The sequence below is a fragment of the Nansenia antarctica genome (assembly GCF_963989245.1).
Source record: "Nansenia antarctica genome assembly, chromosome: 17".
In the NCBI taxonomy this organism is placed as follows: Eukaryota; Metazoa; Chordata; class Actinopteri; order Argentiniformes; family Microstomatidae; genus Nansenia; species Nansenia antarctica.
The window spans coordinates 13,324,459-13,341,012 of NC_137687.1; the positions used below are offsets into that span (position 1 = coordinate 13,324,459).

The 16,554-nt window shown below is 43.2% G+C and overlaps 1 protein-coding gene across 1 annotated transcript; it reads left to right on the plus strand.

Moving 5' to 3' along the window:
* Nucleotides 1–5,267: 5,267 nt before the first annotated feature.
* Nucleotides 5,268–8,853, plus strand: LOC308172864 (coiled-coil domain-containing protein 106; the record flags this gene model as incomplete). The annotated part of the gene is made up of 4 exons (XM_080547810.1): nt 5,268–5,478; nt 6,507–6,716; nt 7,173–7,388; nt 8,474–8,853. The coding sequence occupies 4 exons, from the start codon at nt 5,268–5,270 to the stop codon at nt 8,851–8,853; spliced, it is 1,017 nt and encodes a 338-aa protein (XP_080403936.1).
* Between the last annotated feature and the right edge of the window lie 7,701 nt (nt 8,854–16,554).

The window sequence follows — 16,554 nt, forward strand, 5'->3', positions numbered from 1 at the left end:
CGGGGGGGGGGGACTGGAGAGATGTCAAATCCAACGGCTTCTGTTTTTCTGACTTGGCAATTTATCCATGACTTAGCTTATTCTAGCTACTTGAACCACTGCCATCATCTATGCGCTCTCTGTAATCGACTGTCTAAAAGGCACTTTGTAGGCTGTTATCAATCATAAGGTAATTACTAGGCTATTGCTTGTATCTTCGCCAGCTAAGTTGTCAACAGAAACAACACACCTTGTGTTTCTGATGGGTTATTGATCTGTTGTTTTGGGGGGCTTGGACCAGTCACATACCAGTACCTAACCAGCGACCCACGTTACCAGTGGAACATTACAATACGGTGGCTCTGGTCCTTGGAGTTTCTCTGCAGCTTTACTCAGTAAAAATAGACTTCGGTATGAATTTCGCAACATTCTCTGACTGTCCTGGGACTGGCTAAATCAGTTTAGTGTGAGATCAGGTGGTTTAGGGCTTGGCAGGCAGGGAGGTTAGCCAGCGTACAAAGGGGCATTTGTAGGGCACTGAGGAAGAATGTACTGGTAGTTAGAGTACAGCACTGTACGGACGTATACAATTATGTGTTTCCATACACGGATAAGACGTTCTATGTAACATGATGTTTGCTCTCGTACTGCGTGATGGCAGCGATGTAGTGATGCACATCAGTTACTTTCGGCCAGCCATTTAGAATACAGTAAGATGGTGAATACAGTAAAAATGCTGAAATCATTTGTGTCATTTGAAATGGATTTGATGATCTCTCCAGAGCCAGTTTCTTCCCACTCCAAGCTCCGGTCTAGGCATTGCTATTTATATGAGTGAGTGTTAGTTATTATGCAATCTGTCCATCTTGCTTAAAGTTACATTTTTTAAGAGGAGGAGAACGGTGAAGGTGAATGAAAAGTTTGTTTTTGAAGAGAGTTGTTTGTGTTTGTTTTTGAAGGGAGATGAAGAAAAAAAAAGGTATTCCGCTAATATATAACATTGTCATCTTGTCATATAAATAGTATTACAAACAAAAAGAGCGAATCCTGCTATAGTATCTGAACAAAGTTGTTCGCTATGTTTCATGTTTCTCTCCTATAGTCGCTATAGTGAAACCTAACCCAGTAATCCTAACCCTAATTCTGCTAGCGTCTCTTCCAAGTGATATGGTATGTTTTGTATTGCTAGCTAGACTAACACAGATTATATATTGCAAAATATTAACTTTACCTAGTATTATCTGTCCCTACGTGTGATTACAGCATGTGCAGAGACAGACATGTCAGAAGACATCTGAGAGAATTCTTCAGAGGTTTAGAGTAAAGTCCTGAAGTGTAAAAGTATGATCTGATATTGTTATACTAACAACAGACAGCAGACTGCTGTATGTCCCCATAATGGCAGCTGTGTTTTTAACATCTTAACATGTAAAAGTGTTATTTTAGAAAGTCCTGTAATCCTCTCCTAACTTGATGTAGTTCACCCTTGTATGGCTACTGACGTGACCTCCGTGCAGGTGTGACCTGTGAGACCATCCTGCCTTGTGTGTCACATCACCTGTGGACCAATGTTCGCCTCAGTAAAGCCAAAGAATTTGTCCTTTGTCACAAATTTAAATGAATGAAAATAACTAAATAAATAAATGGAATGTTCAACAATATTGTTTTGTATTGGTATCCCTTTGTCATCATAGGCTCTGACTAGACAACTCTCACATGTCAGCACTGAATATTATTACCATAAGAGTAATGGAAATACAGTGAATTATTGTAATACTGCAATTACCTGGGGAAAAGGTAAGCGTCAAGCCCTGCAGTAAGGTGTTTTTTAACAACCCCGTCCCGCCCCTTCTGCTGCCAACTACAAAGAGAGAGCGACCTCATGCGCTGTGTGAGAGGTACCTTCTAATTCCTTGTAATAGACTTGATATAGACGCATGTTGCGTTGCCGACCACTATATTAAATGACATAGGACGTGCGTCTCTCTGTGCCAAGACTACAAGCAAGCGGTTAAAGGGTGTGAACGTGGAGAAAACCTGCAGGTTGGTGTCAAGCTTCTTCCACGCGTTTATTTATTGAGATCATGGGACTCCTTTTATTCTGGTGTGTAGTTAGGTTAGCAGCCATTTGCATCCATCTTGAAACGGCTAATTATTTATGGGAAAGAATTGCAACATGCTATTTGGCATAGCGGAATTAATATTCCCTCTAAATATCAAACATGCTGCCGCGTTTTATACCGTTGCCCGTTTGCACTTAGCGGTTCTATTCTTGTATTAATTATTAAAGGAGATATAAATGTGTCATAATAATATCTGGGTGCGTTTATTTAATTGTCCGTCTGTTGCATATTCATTTGGAATGTTGACTTGTGGTTTTATTTCTCAGTGGTGGAATCTAGTGGACCTAGTAGTGTGTCAGCCACAAGTGTACGGGTTGACCAGACATCCCATCATATCTCCATGAAGTCAAGTGATGCGTTATGTGTAAGGGTGGAGGGGGGGGGGGGGGGGGGGGGGCTCACAACATAGGGGGGGGGGGGGGGCGCCCCCGTTAAAGTTTCAGTAGGCGACATTTCAACTTTTTACAAGCTTTCTAATGGTTGTAGCCTAATAACTATGTTTAATCAGTAGCGATCAGACAATTAGATCATTAGATCCCTTTAATTCACATTTCATTTATGAACCCTAGAAGCGCTTTCTTTCTTTTTCCTACCCGACACTTCGTCAAATAAACATGTTGTTGTATCTTTGATCGCCAGTGACGTCGTTGTAATAAATAATAATAATAATAATAATAATAATAATAATAATAATAATAAAACGCGAGACGCGCAGCGGGGACATGACAAACAGGTCCCAATTCCCAGGGTTGCCAGATGGGTTGACATTACAGCCTAACCATAGTCTAAAAACCGCTAAATCCACCAAAAAACCAGCCCATCTGGCAACCCTGCCCAGACGTGGAAGTGTGGCCTTCTGTGGACCGATAGGGAAGGTTCCCATTCGGGTGGCGGGACATCACATTAGGGACTTATAAGGTCACCATTAGGGAATGTCACAAACACGTCCCCTATTGGTCGGCTGGAGGACGTGACAGATTGGGTAACCATTTGTGACAGGTGACGTCACAAATCACAACATGAATCGCACTTTTGATTTGGTCAACTTTAAAACCGAATTACAAATATTTTAATTGAAAAGATGTATCAATATGTCAGGAGTGGTACCTAGAAGACAAGTTAATCAAGCTGGGCAGAGACAGTAGATTACTGCCCTTTGAGCATCTGCCCGGCCCTGACATCTTGCAAAGGTCTGTTATAATATATTGTAAGTGATACATTAAAAAAAACAATCTTATGACAAAATGACACCCTCACGACTACATTTGGGGAAGACCACCAACTGCACTTTCCTATAAACTGGCCTGAGTACTGGTATCTAGTGTTTTAGTTCACACTGTAACAATTGGTTTGATTGACTTTAATTAACAAGTTTCAGTGCTTTCTGCATAGTTGTGTAATATCAGTGTGGTATACTTTTGTTCTATTAGGCCTACATACATACTGAGGGTTTCTTAATCCTCACAGTGTGATAAACATTTTTATTATTGAACCTCGTTCATGTTAATCGCCCTGTATACAAATATATTTATATATATTCTTATATAATAAGAAAAACTTTTATTTGTATAGCACTTTTTTCACTCTCTATTACTGTACAATATGTGCGTCCAGAAACATAGAGTATTCACCTCCATTAGGCTCATCATGTATGTAGTGAAGTTTTAAAATAATGTACATGATACATCGCCTACAGTATATCAATAATGGGATAATGTAACAATATACTATAGACACACGTGAGGTTAAATTGAGTGAGGACATCAGTGCCAACACACCCCATCCCGGGACCTGTGGTCCTCAGACATCGGTCTGCTCTCCACCCCCCGCACCAACCTACGGACCTTCGGGGACAGAGCCTTCAGTGTAGCAGCACCCACCCTCTGGAACTCTCTCCCCATAGTGATCCGCAACACCCCTACCCTGGACACCTTTAAATGGTCTTTGGCCCCTAGTTTAGTTTAGTCGCTGTCACTGTCTCTTTGTTTTATTGTATTATTATTGTCATTATTATTATTATTATAATTATTATAAATTGTATTATTATTATTATTATCATTATTATTATTATTATTATTATTATTATTATTATTATTATTATTATTATTATTATTATTATTATGAATGCAGTCTCAGGACATCCCAATGTGGACGAGGAGGGGACCAAAGTCCACAAACCGGTCCTAGGGTTGTCATAGGGACGTCATCTTACCACCCTCCTGAGGACCGTGGCTAACCAGCAGAGAATGTCCTCAGGACATCACTTTGTTTGAGTTACTGGCTAAGCCATGCATGCACAGCACTGCTACATAAACATACCAACACATTGTGCAACGGTGCAGAATATCGTTAACCTAAACTCTCCCTTACTCCCCCACTGTCACAAGTTGAGATGAAACATGGGGAAATGAGATTGAGAAATGAGATTTCCCCATGTGGCAAGAAGAATCGTTCTAATAGTCATATCTAGTCATCCCATTGTGCAGATGACAGTTATGCAGCATTGTGATACTGAACACGCCCTTTGCTATAATTTAATTTTTAATAATTTTGCCATTTAGCAGACGCTTTTAATCCAAAGCGATTTACAATTACGAATTACAGGGACATTCCCCCTGGAGTAACTGAGGGCTAAGTGCCTTACTCAAGGGCACACTAGTAGTGGTGTGGTTTCAGGCGGGATTTGAACTCACAACCTTCCGATCACAAGTCCAACTCACTATCCACTAGACCACCACTACCCACTTTGCTCTCCCCCCCATGACCTCCCCCCTCCAGTTAACACTAGCAGGCCTTTTTTACCTACTAAAAGAGCCGCCTCGGGCTAACCCTAACCCTGACCCTAACCCTTTTTCCAATGCTAAGCGGCTATTTACACACAACGGCCACTAGTTGTAAATTAGCCTATTTCCTACACAGAAAAACGGCAAAATAGCTTTATACTAGCTTGCTTGATTATATTATCCTGATGTGATTTAGAAAATGTAAGGATACTGGGTGGTAGAACACACATATCTAGGAAAAGTCATGAAAGGAGGGTCCTGAAATGTGGTCGAGTGCAAAGATATAAAAACGTTTTTACTCACAGGCTGATTCCTCACAGCTGATGAAGTGTTAATTCTACGACCTTTGACCTCCCGACCCCAGGTGTAGTACAGTAGAGAGATGACCTCGCTGTGGCAGCAGGAGTCCTCAGCGTACTCGCCCTGCGTGGAGATCGACTCCAGCAGCATGCGGAGGAAGCCCCGGGTCGGCTCCCAGCAGCACTGGCTCAAGCAGGAGCACGACGACCCGGAAGTCATTAAGTGGGAGACCATCACCTCCGGAGCCGCCAGTGACGTGGAGCAGGACAACACCCCCAGCAGTGCTGTGTCCAGTAAGAACCACTTAGTCAATAAGTTATAAGTCAATGGTAAATGGACTGACTCAACAAATGGTAAATGGTAACAGACTGACTTATGTAACGCCTTATTCCAAGGCGCTTTACGACGGCCTCTCATTCACCCATTCACACACACACATTCACACACCGATGGCGGCAAGCTACCATGCCAATTTGGGGTTCAGTGTCTTGCTCAAGGACACTTCGACCTATGGCCTGCCTGGGTTCGAACCACAGATCTGCCGACCTTGCGATCATTAGACGCCGGCTCTACCTCCTGAGACACAGCCGCCCATAAGTCAATGTTCAGGTCTATAACTGATTTGATGGGACTTTGTGGTGGCTTGTGTGAGCATTACATGTATACGTAGGTGCCCTAATTGTATTACATTATAGTCATTGTAGAATGTCCTGTATCAGGTGCAAATATGAAAACATATTTTCAGATATGAATTTGAGACGGATTTGTAACTGCAAGAACATCACAGTAGTAGTGTCCTCTATGTTACTGCTATGTCAAGTCAAGTCATGTTTATTTACATAGCACATTTCCAATGACAAAACAGCCGACCAAAGTGCTTAACAAGTGATAAAACACTAGTCAAAGAAAACAACCAATAAAAAGACACTGAAACCAAAACAAGGTGTAATACAGAACAGAACAGGTGCAGAAATAGAAGTGCAGTTGTCGGGAGGCAGGCTCACCTCTGGTCAAAGGCCAGGGAGAAGAGAATATGTCCTATCATGAGCTTAGAATTATACGGCTCTATCTCTGTTTAGGGCAGTTCAGAGATATTGAGCGTCAAAGTTTTCACATTCCATTATGTTTTGTGAGATGGAACCTTTGTATTTTATGAATTACTAACTAAAAAATGTCACACAGGCATTAATAAACACCTAATGGATCAGATTATGTAAAAAACTAAATTTTGACAAAAATAGGACCTTATAATTCTAACATCACGCTATGTGTATCCCCAGGAGCACGTCCACTAACGTCCAGTGTGTTCTCCTCCCTCCAGCGGCCTCCCAGCAGGAGGGCCTGCCGCCCAGGGTTCTGCTGACCATCACCAAGCTGCAGTGCATGCTGGACAGTAAGCAGGAGCGCATCGCCGCCCTGGAGAGGCAGGTGGAGGACCTGCAGCAGGACCGCAAGTTCCTCCGGTCGCAGATCGAGAACCTGACCAGCGCACGCTCCCTCCCCACTTTCACGGCCAACGCAGCGGCAGACAGTAAGTGTTGGCGATAGCACTTTGATAGTTTTGGAGTGGCACCGTGCACTAGTGTCCAGTAGGGGGCAATGAGCAGGAACAACAGGTCATAGTTGACTGTTGTTCCTGCTGATTGCCCCCCCCCCCCCCCCCACACACACACACACACACATACACACACACGCGCACTCACAGACATACAACCCCCCCCCCCTCCCCCGTTCTATGTTGACCCTGAGTATTTCTGTTTATATGTTTGTTTTTATTCTTGCTGGGGCCTCTTGGCCAGATCATCATTGTAAATGAGAATTTGTTCTCAATTGATTTTATCTGGTTAAATAAAAGTAAAATAAATAAAAAAGTAGTTGTCCAAAAATTTGAAACTCACCTGTTTGTTCCTGTTCCCACACAGCTCCTAAACCTGTTTGTTCCTGTTTCCACACAGCTCCTAAACCTGTTTGTTACTGTTCCACACAGCTCCTAAAGCAGCCAAGGTCGCCCACTCAGCCCACTCAGAGCCCAAACCCAGGAAGAGAGAGCGGGCGTCCTCCTGCTCCTCCTACAGCAGCAACAGCGGGTCGGAGGTGTCCGTCTCCACGGTGATGTCCGGAGCCTCCAGCGACCACAAGAAGAGGAGACACCACAAGGAGCGGAGGAGAGGGAAGAAGGGGAAAGACTACAGTAGGAAGAGAGGTATGTAACGCTGTTGTCTAACGACTGCTGTTATCAATACTGATGCACTGCAATAGCACACATCTAATCAAATACAGTTTTATTTGTATAGCGCATTTCTCACAAAATGTGAGCAATAGCACAAGGCGTTGATGCACAGCAAAACCAACTCTGATTTTAACAATTGAACTAACTAGTTCATTATGGACATGAAATTTGTCCTTTGTGTTTTCAAAGTTTGATTTTAAAAGGTTATGAGTACTTGGAGTATCAAGAACGTGTCAAAGTTTAGCCTTTCTAATCAATAATTCTCTATGACAGAATCTAGTTTTATGAGAAGATATTTCACTCATAATTTTGGCCCAAAGGAAACCCCAAATAAGGCCGAAAACAAGCCAGAATATTTTGGTTGAATTCAGTACAGCTTCCCCTTAATTGATGCAATTTTCTTGCTGGAAAATCGTTTTCTGGATGGATTTTTCTGGGTCCATACTGACTACATGCAAGACTTGAATTTCCCCAAAGCAAAACAAATTGCAAGTGATTTCTTTACTTTCTTGACACTTCATCCACCCTCTCCTCCCCTCTCATCCACCCTCTCATCCCCTCTCACCCCCTCTCATCCCCCTCTCCTCCCCTCTCATCCACCCTCTCATTCCCCTCTCCTCCCCTCTCCTCCAATCTCATCCTCCTCTCCTCCCCTCTCCTCCAATCTCATCCCCCTCCCTCTCCCTCCTTCCCTCTCATCCCCCTCTCATCCCCCTCTCCTCCCTCTCATCCCCTCTCATCCCCCTCTCCTCCCCTCTCCTCTCCCCTCTCACCCCCCTCTCCTCCCCTCTCATCCACCCTCTCATCCCCTCTCCTCCCCTCTCATCCCCTCTCCTCCCCTCTCATCCACCCTCTCATCCCCCTCCTCCCCTCTCATCCCCTCTCCTCACCTCTCTCTCCCCCTCTCCTCCCCTCTCCTCTCCTCCCATCTCCTCCCCTCTCCACCCCTCTCATCCCATCCCCTCTCCTCCCCTCTCATCCCCCTCCTCCTCCCCTCTCCTCTCCTCTCCTCCCCCCCTCTCATCTCCTCCCCTCTCCTCTCCCTCCCCTCCCCCCAGCCACGGGGGTGCAGTATGTGATCCACCGCTACAAGCAGGTCCTCTCCGCCTTCAACAAGAAGAAGAGCATGAGTGGCGCCTTCCGCCACTACGGCATCGACCGCAACACCATCGCCAACACGGCCTCCATCGCCGAGCTCCACCTGGCGGCCAAGGAGACCCTCCCGCTGGTGGGGGTGTTCCGACCGCGAGAGGAGACGCTGGTCAGCTACGCCCAGAAGTGCGCCCTGGTCATCGAGAGCGACGTGGCGCTGAGCAGGAAGATAGAACAGATGAAGGCCACGGGGGAGCTCCTGCCCATCACGGTTAAGAAGGCCCGGGTGCTGCACTCTGCCCACCAGCAGCTAGGGGACGCCACTGAGACTCTGTTACTGGGCTGAGGTAACTGGAGGGGTTGGATTTGAGGACAATTGTTGTTTAGTCACGTTTTTTTTGGGCTCGGGCGAGTTTGTTTTATGGTTGATTGTGCCCAGTTGAACTGATGTGATATCCAAATATGTATTCAATTTACTCAACATACAGTGGGGGAAATAAGTATTGAACACATCAACATTTTGTCCAGTAAATGTGTTTCCAATGAGCCTATTCAAGTGAAGTTTGCACCAGACTTTGGTATTAACTCAAACAATCCAGACTACTTAAATAATTCTGAAAATATAGTATATATACTACATTTCTCACATACTCAAATATCGCATACTATACAGTGTGAACGCTCTCGCATACTCAAATCTAGGTCATATCTAGTATGAGTAGTATGCTAGTATGCTATTCCGAACACAGCCATAGTGTGAAGTAAAGGCTAGATCCAAACAGGTTCTTCTATGACTTTGAGTCGAGTTCCCGGCAGATATGGGTCACCCATTGAATGAATGAATGAATGAATGAATGAAAGTCACACACTTACAGTAGTCATTGCAATTCACTATGAATGTGTTGGAATGTCTTCAGGGCATTCATTGTTGGTAATAATTGTAAAATCTCTCTCTGAATATGTTGTTACACAGGAATGAAAGGGCATGCTGCCTACGGGTGGTCACAATTCCTTGAAAGCTGTGATTGTCTGGGTTTGTATGTTTGCTTGGGTTTGTTAATCTCATAACGGGCTGATTTATTGATCAGATCAAAACTAGCCTGAACAGACACTGTAGCAGCAGACATAGCCTACTGTAGCATTGTACAGTAGATTTTTTTCTTCCCTGCCAATGGTTTTACCTTGTTTAGAATTGAACTGATGATTGTATGAGTGAATAGCTACACGTTTTCACGAGGACCACGGTGTAAAATAGTTGTTTCAAGTGGTACACACTCGCTGCCACATCACAGGGTGGACATGAGGGATGTAGTGATACAACATGGCCACTAGATGGTGGTGCTCACACCTGATAGGATATTGACTATAATGTAAATGATCTTGAATCTGAAGTCAGATTTAGTTTTGCTTTGTTTGTTCTTTACAGTTCTTTGTTATTTAATCAAGACATCATTCACTGTCCAACCCACGTGTTTATGTATGGTTGGAAAACCAGACGTACGCAATTTGAATAATATGCAGTTATAACTGTCAATGACATTTCTAGGGTATGTTTTTTATGCTGTGTTTGGTTAATGTTCAGGAATTGTACTATGTTTAGTGTTAAACTGTCATGGTTTTGAGGTGGTTGAAAATCTTCCCGTATGAAATAAGATGACCCTTCAAGACCCCCATAAGCATGGACGCCCCCGATTCGTTCACAACTTGAGTTTCACGCTATCAAGCGATCAAACAAGTCATCAAATAAAAAAGCCAGTTCATGACAGAATAGCGCTGCTCTGTAGGCTAGCAACCCTGCTCCTACCCTGCCAGTCTGATAGAGGAACGGTAACAACTTCACAGCTTTATTTAGTTACATTTCGGATGTCATATGCCATCAAATCAGCCCTAAATGTGGGGAAATGCGACATGGAAATATGTCAAAATGCACATGCACAAATCAGCCCTAAAACATTGTTGTAACGTTAGATAGATAGCTAGCTAGAGGCATCTGCATAATAGCGATTATTTTTGCAATGCTTGTTATAAAGAAAAGGTCTATAATACATTGAAATTACATTAAACTAAGATAATATGATGGTTATCATAATTTAAAAAATCTTTATTAACAAAGAAAATAATTACATTTGTGGTTTTCTCTTCCTGCTTGTAATACCTGTTTCCACTATCGATGATTATCGATGATGAGTTTGGTCCTTAAAACTGGCCCTACCCCTACATGAAAACAAGGGACACCTCTACCCCCTACACGTGAATGCGCAAAATGGAGGAGTAGGGCTCAAATGGAGGGCCAAGGGGTGAAATGGGATTGGGCCTTAGTGATTCATGGCTTGTAAACAAACGTACGTTTTGGACGTGTTCAAAAGCAAGGACTGTGTGATCATCTAGTTATGTGTAGTTATGTGTTTTTAGCATGTTGATGTTCTATCAGCATGTTGTGATATGCTAAACATGCATCGTTAGCTGCTAGCTAGCGACCAACGCGATGGTTGCAAACGCGTGTTTCTCCAATTCTCAGTTTGAGGTGTACCAACATTCAAATAAGCATATCTTCTTCAACTATGTTCAATTGTTTTCAATGTGTGACGCATACTTTGAAAGCTTACAATCTGCACTTTTATAATCTGTAAAAAAAATAAAAAATGACCTTGCCCTACTTGGGGACTTTTTCACCAGACGCCGTCACATTAGCTACATACTAGCTAGCCCTGTATAAGCTACTATTGCTTTTGAACTTCTATATTGTAGTTCCACCTTTTGGGTATAGCCAATGCACTATGGTGAATTCTTATATATAAACCTGTTTATATGAGGGTTTGGGGTTATTACATTTTGTGCACTTTTCTCACTAACTTAAGATTCTTCAAAAAAAAAAAATTAAAGCAAATTGTTTCAATAAAGCATTTTGCAGAACTACCAAGCTCTTATGCCAGTATTATTATTATTATTATTATTATTATTATTATTATTATTATTATTATTATTATTATTATTATTATTATATTTCTCCTGAATGTTGTAGCAGCCATTTGGATTGCTGTCTGTTTTATATCTTCAAATACTACACTTCATATTTTGGTTTATGTGATTTAAATGCTTTTAAATCATTCTACCATCCTACCATCCTGTATGTACAACCTGTGTTCTATTTAGTGTTTTTTCTTTATAGATTATTATAGATTTTGCTGATATGATAATGATAAAGTATGTGGCTTCAAGCCTTTCTCAAGCTTCTCGGACGCAATTCTCAGTCTGGAAAGCCATATTTTGTGTCCTCTGTCCTCTGACCAGGAGAATCAGCAGTTGCCTAGACAGATGGGATTGTTTGGTAAGACATCCTTGGGCGATGGTTAGTGGCAGTGCAGAGTGTTGCCATTGCCTCCCCTGCTGTTTGGTTTTCATGTGGAGTGACAAATGACCAGTGCAGAGCCATTACAGGGCCCTACGAGGGCTGTTTGTCTCTGCTCTGCCTCTCACTGTCTGTCACTCTCTTATTCACACTCCGCCTTGCCCTATCCTTCACTCTCACGTCCCTCTCTGTTTCTCTGTTTCTCTGTCTCTCTCTCTCTCTCTCTCTCTCTCTCTCTCTCTCTCTCTCTCTCTCTCTCTCTCTCTCTCTCTCTATCCTTCACTCTCACGTCCGTATCTCTCTCTCTGTCTCCCTGTCCTGTGCTTGAGTGTTCGCCTCAGCCTCGGTCTCTCAGTGGTTTTGTCTTTGTTTGTATTTAGGCTCCTGTGTCCCTTGTTCTCTCATGCCCCCCCCCCCTTTCTCTAATTTCTATCTTTCTCTAGCTCCCATATTCTCTCTTGTGCCTCCCCCTCCTCTATCGCTCTCTCTCTCTCGCTCTGTCTCTCTCTCTCTCTCTCTCTCTCTCTGTCTCTCTCTCTCTTTCCCTCCCCCTCTCTCTCTCTCCCTCCCCCTCTCCCTCTCCCTCTCCCTCTCTCTCTTTCCCTCCCCCTCTCCCTCTCTCTCTCCCTCTCTCTCTCTCCCTCCCCCTCTCCCTCCCCCCCTCACTCTCTCCCTCTCTCCCCCCTCTCTCTCTCTCCCCCTCTCTCTCTCTTTCCCTCCCCCTTTCCCTCTCCCCCCTCTCTCTGTCTCCCTCTCTCTCTCTCCCTCTCTCTCTAGGAGACATGTGGCAGCTGGAAGGCCAGTAGGAGGTAGTGTTGCGTTGCCGTTGTCAGCAAGGCGTCTCAGTCATGCCGATGGAGATGAGAGAAGGAGAGCGTGAGAGGAGGAGAGAAGGAGAGAAGGAGAGCGTGAGCTCCCCCACACAGTGACCTGAGGGGACAGGTGCACGTTGCTCATCTCAGGGGCCCGGGGGTAAGAGGAAAGAGGGTGGGCATACCACTCTGTCGCCAGCTCTCATCTCTCCTTACCTCCTCAGGGACGCAAATGTCACACTCGACTCTCCCTCTCTCCTTCTGACAAATATGGGCTGTTTTCTCGACGGTGCTTTGTGCTACGTAATATGAGTCTATTCAGGACGGAAAACCATTTTCCATCATCTTATTTTCAAGACTGATATATATGTAACTGTCCACTACGCCACTGTATTATTAGATTTCTTAGTATTTCCAATTGCCGCTCAATTGACCAGAAAAAGACAACAAACAACCTCGTCCACCTGCCGGTCCTTTAGTGTGGCAGCTGTGTGTGTCAGGCGGTAGTAATGGAGTGAGGGGGCAATGGAGGGGATCGGCGCTGAAGATGGAGATAGGATGTGGTCCTAATCGAGCCTGAAGCCCCCCCCCCCCCATCCTCCTCTCTCTGGCTCACTGGTCTGGGTGCAGCTGGGGCTGTTCTGAGGATCCAAATTGTGTGGCAGGCAGCAGGTGTAATGGCTCTCTCTAGTGGCTAATGGGTGTGCGTCATTTATATCCCTCCCCCTCCTCCTCCTCCTCTTGGAGTACAGTTGTGTTACAGACGCCCTATGGGGTGCCGGAATAACGGTACTGGGCTCGAGGAGCCAGTCAGCCTAGTCTGCCTGGCGCCCTCCTCTGGGACTGCCGGCCACGGGGTCGGGCGGCGGATCCAATGCAATAGGCAGGGGATAATTGGATGCTAAGTTGGGTTAAATTGGCTACCAAATTGGGTGAAAAAGGGATAAAATCTGAAAAACAAATGTATAAAAAAAAAATAAAAATAGTTAAATAGACAGTTATCCATGTCTGAATTTTCAAAATCGGTTAAAACATAGGGTTTGATTCATTTTCACTGCATATCCCAGAGAATGTCAGAAACACAATGTGTGTGTCCAATGAAACACTACCACCGTAAATAATGTAAATAGGTATCTGCACCATGCTGATCTCTGTACATAATGTTTACACAGTTCTCATTTATTTGAAAACTGCTTATTTTTGAAAACTGCAATGTCCACGAGTTATCTTTATTTACCTGTATACTATACACACAGCTCTGTTTAATAACGTCTTTATTCTAGTCGTAAATTACACTCTTTTTTGTTTGTTTTTATCTTCACACTCGCTTTGCCGATGTAAACGTGTGTTTGTACATTGTGTGTGTGTGTGTGTGTGTGTGTGTGTGTGTGTGTGTGTGTGTGTGTGTGTGTGTGTGTGTGTGTGTGTGTGTGTATCGGGGGGGTTATCAGAGTGACAGCTCTGTGAAAGAAGCTGTTCTGTAGCCTGCTGGTACAGGACCTGAGGATCCTGTACTTCCTGAGTCTCTTAGACGGTAGGGGATCAACACAATTGGAGTGTAGTTTTCATGCAATTATTTAGCATGTAAGATGTTTGAACAGAGAAGGTAGTTAGAATGAAAAAAGGTGGTGGTGAACATGCTATATTACCTGTTAAACTTTGTTCTAGCCTTGTAGACCATTATTGTTTAAACCACACAGGTTTTTCAGTGCACTGGTGTGTAGATAAAGAAGATCATCATTAATAAACAATGCCTGTCTATATTCACATTAAGTTGTGAAAAAGAACTTTGAAGATCTTGCAATGTGCAAAACTGCTCTCAGTGAAATCACTCCCCAATGCCTTTTCTGTGTTTCGTGGGAACTTTATTATAAACATAAAATGAACTATTCATGCTGTCAGGTTCCAGGAACTAAATTACATTTAATACCCACAAGATAAGAGTAGAGTGCCATAAACGATGTCCTTGCTTTGATATGATCCCCATAAGGAAATAGTGTACATCAAAGTGTATTTCTATGGTACCAAAAAGAGCAACGTGTTAATATAACAAACTCTCAGACATACCTTTACAGTATATTCTCTTCTCTTGTTATTGGTCTCAGCTGATATCAGCTGATATCTGACTACTAATCTATCACAATGGTGGTTTGTGTCGCCCCTTGTGATGTTTATGACATACACTGTCGGCACACAAAGATCATGAGAAATAAACTCGTTCACTTTTCACACTATAAGAAAGGAAACTTTATTATAAACAGTCATAAAAGGTGTCATGCTGTCACATTCCAGGAACTAAATTACATTTCATACCCACAAGATAAGAGAGTGCCATAATCGATGTGCTTGCTTTGATATGTTCCCCATAAGGAAATAGTGTATTTCAAAGACAGTGTATTTCTATGGAATCAAAAATAGCAACAACATGTGAATGAGTTCATAGAACAAACCCTAAAGTCACAAAACTCATAAATGGGTATATAAAGTAGCCTAATATCACAAATTAACTTCTGTTGATCACAAGGTACTCTCCTAAAAAGTTGATGAAAATAATATATATATAATATACACTACCGTTCAAAAGTTTTGGGGTCACCCAAAGACATTTCGTGTTTTCCCTTAAAAACTCACACTTTTATTTATCAAATGAGTTGCAAAATGAATAGAAATTATAGTCAAGACATTGACAAGGTTAGAAATAATAATTTTGATTTGAAATAATAATTTTGATTTGAAATAATAATTTTGTCTTTCAAACTTTGCTTTCATCAAAGAATGCTCCCTTTGCAGCAATTACAGCATTGCAGACCTTTGGCATTCTAGCTGTTAATTTGTTGAGGTAATCTGAAGAAATGTCACCCCACGCTTCCTGAAGCACCTCCCACAAGTTGGATTGGCTTGATGGGCACTTCTTGCGTACCATACGGTCAAGCTGCTCCCACAACAGCTCAATGAGGTTGAGATCTGGTGACTCCGCTGGGCACTCCATTACAGACAGAATACCAGCTGCCTGCTTCTTCCCTAAATAGTTCTTGCATAATTTGGAGGTGTGCTTTGGGTCATTGTCCTGTTGTAGGAGGAAATTGGCTCCAATCAAGCGCTGTCTACAGGGTATGGCATGGCTTTACAAAATTGAGTGATAGCCTTCCTTATTCAAAATCTCTTTTACCTTGTACACATCTCCCACTTTACCAGCACCAAAGCAGCCCCAGACCATCACATTACCTCCACCATGCTTGACAGATGGCGTCAGGCACTCTTCCAGCATCCTTTCACTTGTTCTGCGTTTCAGAAATGTTCTTCAGTGTGATCCAAACACCTCAAACTTCGATTCGTAAATTCCATAACACTTTTTTCCAATTTTCCTCTGTCCAATGTCTGTGTTCTTTTGCCCATATTAATCTTTTCCTTTTATTGGCCAGTCTCGGATATGGCTTTTTCTTTGCCACTCTGCCTAGAAGGCCAGCATCCCGGAATCGCCTCTTCACTGTAGACGTTGACACTGGCGTTTTGAGGGTACCATTTAATGAAGCTGCCAGATCAGACCTGTGAAGCGTCTGTTTCTCAAACTAGAGACTCTAATGTACTTGTCTTCTTGCTCAGTTGTGCACCGGGGCCTCCCACTTCTCTTTCTACTCTGGTTAGAGCCTGTTGGTGCTGTTCTCTGAAGGGAGTAGTACACACCGTTGTAGGAAATGTTCAGTTTCTTGGCAATTTCTCACATGGAATAACCTTCATTTCTAAGAACAAGAATAGACTGTCGAGTTTCATATGAAAGTTTTCTTTTTCTGGCCATTTTGAGAGTATAATCGAACCCACAAATGTGATGCTCCAGATACTCAACTAGCTCAAAGGAAGGCCAGTTTTATAGCTTCTCTAACCAGCA